General features: G+C 35.0%; 1 protein-coding gene and 1 long non-coding RNA gene across 2 annotated transcripts; both read left to right on the top strand.

The window, feature by feature from the left end:
- The first annotated feature begins 2,412 nt into the window (after positions 1 to 2,412).
- LOC109582085 (kelch domain-containing protein 4-like) lies at positions 2,413 to 3,911 on the top strand. The gene is made up of 2 exons (XM_019996682.1): positions 2,413 to 2,896; positions 3,695 to 3,911. Exons 1-2 carry the CDS (start codon positions 2,470 to 2,472, stop codon positions 3,862 to 3,864), a joined length of 597 nt encoding a protein of 198 aa, XP_019852241.1. The 5' UTR covers positions 2,413 to 2,469; the 3' UTR covers positions 3,865 to 3,911.
- Positions 3,912 to 5,612: 1,701 nt separating this feature from the next.
- On the top strand, positions 5,613 to 6,084 carry LOC109582089 (uncharacterized). The gene is made up of 3 exons (XR_002184904.1): positions 5,613 to 5,651; positions 5,930 to 5,989; positions 6,052 to 6,084. It is a non-coding gene; the product is annotated as an uncharacterized LOC109582089 (long non-coding RNA).
- The last annotated feature ends 2,133 nt before the right edge of the window (positions 6,085 to 8,217 follow it).

Genomic DNA, 8,217 nt, shown 5'->3' with positions numbered 1-8,217 from the left:
CTACGAACAAACATGCCATCACTAGTGAAGACTGAGATACGATGTACTGCCTCTTTCACTAACATACACTAGACCAGTAGCTCCAGTGTCTATTGCAATGCCAACTGGACTCTCAAGCTGACCAGGACCTGATTTCCTGCTACCAAAATGAGCGACAAATCCTCCATCTTGAGAAAACTTTTTGGACACGATGATTATCCTTGTTGGTAATGTATACAAATCCTTGAATGTCAAAAGCAATACCATGTGGGGACTGAAACTGTCCATTGCCTGATCCTTTACTTCCAAAGGCATGAGAGAAGGTCAGGTCTGGATTGAAGACTTGTACATGATCGTTTTTGTTATCCACAACATAGACCAGTCTTGATGTAGGAGAAATGGCTATGGAATCATGACAATTGAATTGCATCGATCTGGTGCCCTTTTTACCAACTGAAGCTAGGGACATTCCATCCATACTTACCTTTTGGATTTTATGATTATCAGACACAAGAAGAAATTTGTCTTTAGTAACGGCTATACCACAAGGTTTAGAAAATTTTGCATCACCATTCCCACTTCCTCCTCCAAAAGACTTTATCTTTTTTCCTTCTCTATCCATTATTGTAGCACAGTTGCCACCATTCTAATAACACAGCCATCATCACTTCCAATAACACTACAAGGATAGTTAACCTCTATTATACGTACTGGAGTGATGCTGTGATAATAAGGATTGAAAGAGATGAGTAGCGATGTGTCCTTAAGTTGTACACCATATACCTGAGCTTTTATTGTATAGGTACCACTGGTTTTCGGGTTACACTGTATCCTATAGTGATTTGTCAGTATTCTATAGCCTTTGCTTTTTCTCAAAACTTGGCTCTTTTGAAACTGCTCAGTCATAACTATTCTTGGAAATAGCTCAGACTTTATAAGGACATCAATATTCATTAGAAAATGTAATAAAAATTGAGGTGATTTCAAAGACATGTTTAGTTTATGAGAAAAAATCATAGGCTATAGCCTTTGCATTTTCAAAAATTAGCCTATTTAAAAAAGTGCTCATAACTAAAAAATTATTTGTCAAAAACAGCTCAAACTTCAGTTCTACATAGCACAAGAACAGCGATATGGATCAAGAAATGTAATAAAAATTGATGGTGATTTTGGAGCCATTCTTTGCAAAAAGTATGAGTATAACTTTTGCTTTTTCAAAATTGGCTTATTTCTTTCAAAAAGTGCTCATAACTAAAAATTACTTGTTAGAAACAGCTCAAACTTTTAACATAGCATTTAAAAAATCAGAAAATGTACATGTATGACATGTAAACATGTAGTACATACTGTATATGATGCATCATTATTCACATGTACATGTACATGTATCAATTAATGCACAATATTATGAAGACAAATTGACATGTCCATGCAGTATGCCGTATATGCGGTAATTTTCGTGGTGTGTTAATTTTTGTTATTTTCATGCTCACCTTAAATCCACGAAATTTAAACCACCTCTACTGCCATTCTATTGTATGTACAGAACACAAAATTATTTATTGGCCAGAACCCAAAATTTAGCTCACACAAATATTAACTTTTGAGCACATTTCATTCAAAACACGAAATTTTAAACACTCGGAAATTTGAACATATACGGTAGCTAATATGGAGGAGCACATAAAATAAAAGCTGAGATCCCTCCCTCTCTCTATTACACTTCAGCTAAAAGCAAGAAAAACAAAAAACATGCAGTACATGTACATGTATCATTAACTGAAAATGACTATAAATACACATGTACATGTACATGTATCAATTAATGGACAATGTTATGAAGACAAATTGAGGTAATACTGTCCATGCAGTATAGCTAATAGGAGGAGCACATGAAATAAAACTAAGATCCCTCCCCCTCTCTCTCTCCTCATTATCTCAAGTTTTCTCATTCAATATATTCTCTCATCAACATAGTATATGATACACATGTGCATGTACATACGCATCCATTTCCATTTAGTGTATGAATCTGTTTCAATTGCATAGTATCCTTTTCACAGACCAGTACAGTCCCTTCCTTATGTACCTCAACATCTTTGACTAGGAGAATTGAAGAATTTTGGATTTAGTAATTTTGGTTTGAGTCTAGTATATTTTCTACTGGGACCACGACTGGAACTGATTTTATGAATTTTGGATCAATGGGTCATTGGGTGTTCTTATGTTAAATAGTTTGGGTGGGGCTGGTATTTTGCAAGAATGGCATCTAAAAGTGAGGGCCACTATTCTCTTCTCTTTGTATCTCTTTCATTCATTCTTTGTCTCTCTTACTCTCTCACTTACTTTACTCCTCTGTATCCTGTCCTTATTCTAACTCATCACTATATTACTGTTACTCTGTTACTGGTACCTCTTGTTCTCTCTATAGACTATCAACCAGTGGAGAGAGATAGTCACTCCACAGTAAAGGTAGGCGACTACCTATATATGTGGGGTGGGTTTGGGTCTGAAGTACACTATGATGTGATGGAGGTGTACCACTTACCAACTGGTGCTTGGGACCAGAAACCTACTACTGGTACCCCACCACCAGGTACCAGGGCCTACTCATCTGTTGCAATAGGGAAGGACATATATTATTTCGGTGGACGTGGTGGTGGTGTCTATTGTAACAGTGTGCATTCCTTCAATGTGGGTTCATTTAACTGGAGGGAACTCTCTCCATCTAGCTCTCATCATGGTCCAATGAAAAAGGGCTACTGTGGAATGCTATCAGCTCATTTGGATGGTAAAGACTATCTTGTAATAATTGGAGGAAGTAGATCATCTTTTATAAATACTCCAAAGCAACCTGGTGCTCAATATTCAGCTGCTGGTAGATGTAATGAGATACATTATTACAGGATTTCATCAGGTCAGTAATTCTTATCATTGATACACAATAGTTGATCAGTATTTCAAACTGAATAATTTATATTAATGTACATAAAACAGATTGTTAATAATTAAGTATGTTTGTTAATGTGTCTTTGTGTGTCATGTGTTTGTGTGTGATGGTGACGTGTGTCTATATGTGACGTGTGTGTGTGTACTAGTACATACATTATGATGTGTCTGTGTATGATAGTGCATATAATGTATGTGAGAATTTATGAATGTATGACGTGTGTATGTGACATGTATCTATAATGTGCATGTTATGTGTGTGTGAGTATTATCATGTATCTGTGTGTGTGTGATGTTTGTACATGTACATGTATCTATACATAAGCTAATGTGACATGAGTGTGTGTGTTGGCTCATGTTATTTATTATTATTTTTTAATAATTTTCTGTATCACATACATTGCTTGTAAGTCACAAATTACCCACATACAATGCTCCATCAGTTTTGTATAATTATTCATTAACAATCATAACTGACAAATGTACCAGAATAGATTAGTAATCTTCAAATAAGGACACCCCCTGGACCTCTCCTTCATGTGTACAGGTGTGGTGTGTGTGATGGTGTGTGTGTATTCATCCATACATGAGTGTATCTGTGTGTGTGTGTGTATCATGTGATAGTGATGTGTGTCTATGCATGATGTGTATGTATAAATAATAATGTACACACTTATACACATACATAATGTATGATGAATGTGTATAATGTATGTGTGTGTATGTGGTAAGTAAGTGTACATGAATGTTTGTACATTATTATTAGATCAATGGATATCTCCTGTTGTTACTGGAGACAGACCACCTCCTATTGATGACTTCACTCTAACACCAGTTACTAATAACACTGCAGTAATGTTCGTAGGTGATACTGATAATGGAGCGAGTAATAAACTGTATATGATAAGTTTCACTAAGACATCAGTGGTGAGTTAATACTGTAGGATGGGTTTTGATTGTGAGATTCTTTTGATTGCAAATTATGGATTTCAAGGAGGAGGTTATTAATTATTTTAAGTTGAATGAATAATTTTATGACATAGATTTAAGTAATATTATTTTTCAGGATATATTAGAAGTATCTAATCCTGGAGGATCAGTACAATGGCCTAAGGGAAGATGGGGTCATTCCAGTGTACTGATTACCACTAGTTCAGGACCACACTTACTAGTGGTGGGTGGACATTCTACCTATGATGCATTGTTACTGGACATTAACAAAAGAAAATGGAAAGAACTGGTAAGTATTATATTATGATGCTTGATAATGAACCATAAAGTGATTAATTAAATTTGTAACTCATGAAGTTTGTAATGTACATGTACATATTATGATACTATCAGTGAAAACTACTAATGAATAATGCTGGTATTCAGTACATATGTGTGTCTGTTTTTAGTGTGAATGTGTGTTTGTGTCTTTTTGTGTTTTGTGTTTGTTTCTTTACCTAAATATGTGTGAATATACATGTGTCTGTTGTGTGTGTGTAAAGATGGATTCACAATTGATAGAGTGTCAATGCTGGAATTAAATTCTATTTTATATACATTGTGTACATTGTGTATGTACTTACGTGTACTTGTGTGTATGTGTGCATATGTTTTAATATGTGTGTACATGCAGACACTTAGTAAGTTCTTAATTGAGGACTCACATGATATAATAACACACTCAGTTGTGTATACTTGTCTATTAATATATTGTGTATTATTAATTTTATTATGTCATCTTTGTGTTACATAAAATACACTGTGCAGACTATAAAATTGTCAGTTAGTTATTGTGTTTATTAACCAGATATCAAATCAATTAATATGTCATACACAAATTAATTATTATCATTTTAATTTTATAGAATAATCTACCAGACAATGTCACTAAGAGATACTGGCATTCTCTCTCAGTGTGGAGTGTGACCCCAACTACTAACTGGATAATTGAGTTTGGAGGAGGGATAGGAAGCTGTACTGATACAGCAGTTATTGAGCTCAGTAAATACATGTAGAGAGTAGTAGATACAATGTGTATTGAGTAATGATAATTAGTAATGATAATATTACAATAAAGTAAGTAATTCTTATGATGAATATTTAATGAGAGCATTTGACGTATACCTATGATACTAATTATTACCAATTCATTCCTGCTGTGTACAATAGTGAAATATAATGACTGCAGATACAGAAACACTGATATTAATAGGAGCTAGAGTGAATGAAATATTATTATCAGTGTATTTATGTACAATAATATGTTCATGTGGTTAACTGTTTAAACTGACAGAGGTCACACATACAATGATTAAACATGAATCCATCAATAATAAGGTTACCATAGTAACTAACTGTAATTAATTTGTGTATTTCTTATTCTCCACTATTTTGTTACTGTATAGGATATACTAGTGATAATGATTGGTCTACTAGTGTAATACCTCTGGACCAGTATCAAGATCAACTAAGAAGAAGGATACTGAGTGATTGGGAGAATTTAGGATTAAGCAAAGAGGTTCAATTACTCAGAGGTCACCTACAAGAAAGAGAGAGAGAATTTTATCAGGAACAGCTTCAAAGAGAAATAAAAGAGAAGGAGCAGATACAGCAAGATCGAGACAAAGAGCAGCAACAGCTTCTTCAAGAAAAGGCAACACTTAGTCAGCAACTTGATGATGCTACCACTCTCCTTGAGCAAGCAGAAAAGGATAAATCTTGTGTTGAATTAGGTACTATTGTGTTGTACTGTTGTTTATGTGTCATTATAATACTAGTGGATTACACAATGATGAGTATGGAAATGGTATCCTGTACTCATTATAGGTCAAATTGTCCATGCATAATGAGATTTATGTACAATGAACTGTGACCTCTGCTTACCATTTATAGTATCATTAGCAATAATCACAGTACATGTATTAATGGGCTACTGTACATGCAGTGCAAATATGTTTAAGCAACAATTGTCAATTATTTTTTATCTTTATATTTTTATTGATAACAAAAGATTATGAAAAGCTTAAAGTTAAATTTGCTTATTTTAAAGAGAAGAAACAGATTATTACTGGTTAGTGTATCATCAGTACATAATATTAGATCAGAGATTATTCTTTTAATGTACTTGTGTAGAAGATTATGAAAAATTAAAACTTGAAGTAGCTGATATGGAGGAACAATATCTCAAGGAGAAACAAATCATTATTGGTTAGTTAACTATACACACAGCATGTATTAGAGAATAGGTTTATTGTGTAGATGAGAATCAAAATCTCAAAACTGACATTTCTGAGAAAGAAAAAGTTATAGCCAAACTGACATCGAATGAGAAACAGATTATTACTGGTTAGTGTATCATCATCAATCAATAATAATTATTAATATTCTGTTAATTTTGTAGACCTTAAAGAAAAGGAGTTGTACATAGCCAAACTAGTGAAGGAAAGACAAGAGAGGGTCCTCAAGCAACATATCAAAGAGACTAATTCCATTGAACTAAAATTTAATTACCTGATCCCTTCAATGGGTAAGAGTATTATTGACTGACTGAACGACTGTGTGTCTTATTACTACTGATAGATAATTTGGACTGTCTGAGTGATGTACAGGTAGCAGAGAAGAAGCTGTTTCTAGTTCAAGGAGAGAAACCTCAACTAATTAATTGGGAGAAATATGGTCTAAGGATTGGAGTACAAGAAGATACCTTATCACCCACCGATACAGTTGAGGTAGCAGTGGTCGCTCTTGTAGGAGGAGAGTTTGTGTTTCCAAAGAATACAGTACTAGTGAGTGCTGTTTATGCTGTTTCAGTATCCAAGCCTCTCCTCAAGCCATTGCGACTAGAAATTGAGCACTGCATTGATCTGAGGGAACGACCAGGTCTTACACAATTTTTGAAGTTTGTGATAGCTCCCGTGAGCACACCCAGTCTTCCTTACCAGTTTTCAGTAATCAAGGGAGGAGAGTTTAAACCTGATAGTTGGTATGGATCCATTCAACGTAAAAAGTTCTGTTTGGTAGCTATTGTTGGGGAGAAATTTCTACCCAAATCGTCAACTAATGGAGACGAGTCAGAAGAAGAGGAGGAGGAACAAACAGAAGAGGAAACTGAGGAGGAACTGGAAGATGGTGATAGTGATTCATCCAGTGATTCTGATAAAACTAAAGGTCCACCAGGAGGTAGCAGTGTAGGACAAGGTGAGTAATGAGTCAGTGAGTGTGTACTAGTATATAATGAACTGAATCTATTCCACTATATAGGAGAGTCTACTAGTAATGAGGGAGTAGAGGAAGAGGGGGAGACTGGAGGTCAGCCATTACATGAGGAAGGAAATGAAGATCAAGATAATGAAAGAGTAGAAGAGTCAAAGGATCATGAAGAACCACAGCATGAAGAAGCAGCTGCTCCAATACCTTGTACTGAGATTAGCTCAAATTTTAATTGTAAGGACATACATGTACATGTACATGTACATTAACACAGTGTGCAGTGAATGGTAACTGATCTCACTTGTATAGTTGAGTCTAATGCTAGTGAACAAGTAAATGCAAAAGAAGAGAAGAGACTTGAAGGTGATACCAGTATTGATCCAGTTGATGGTGGAGAGGATTTAAGAGAAGAGGAGGAAGCTGAGCCTCAGCCTCAAGAACAACCTACTGGTAACGAATAACATAATTTTAAAGGGACTGCATACATAATTAATAATTCTCTTTATAAATTTAGTTGGGACACAACCCACTGGTGTAGAAGAAGCTGCAACTTATGCTGGACTGGTTTACTATGAGGAGAAAAGAGCTGAAGACTTAGTGACTTTTACTGCAGCTAAGAAATTAAGTGCTCTCCTTGAGGTACGTGCATATGTACATACATTAATGATTCAGTGATTATTACATTCACTGTTTTAAATAGTTCATTGAGAAGAAGCACATACAAGCTGAGATTGGTCAATATGTTTATTTTTCTTTTATTCGTTCCTATTCATATATTGAATTAAAGTTTGATGCTCCACAAAAGAAGCCTTACACTGGATGGACTATTGAGCCTCAGCTTCATCCTTGTAGAGTAAGTACTGCAATATAATGTATAAGTGATGGTTGGTATGTGTACATTAATAGTTGCGTCGTTGTGATGTTGATAATTTTGGTGAAGCTAATTATCCTCTTCCTCCATGTTGTCTGGTATCAGTATATGGATCACCTGGTGCTGTACCATCACTACATTACTCTGTACCACTGGATGGAGTGACTGATCCTGTTACATTATTCATTCATCGATCACTGAGAACTGCTCCTCTTCTT

Source organism: Amphimedon queenslandica, unplaced genomic scaffold, assembly GCF_000090795.2.
Source record: "Amphimedon queenslandica unplaced genomic scaffold, v1.1 AMPQUscaffold_13402, whole genome shotgun sequence".
Taxonomy (NCBI): domain Eukaryota; kingdom Metazoa; phylum Porifera; class Demospongiae; order Haplosclerida; family Niphatidae; genus Amphimedon; species Amphimedon queenslandica.
This window is presented reverse-complemented; position numbering and strand designations above follow the sequence as displayed.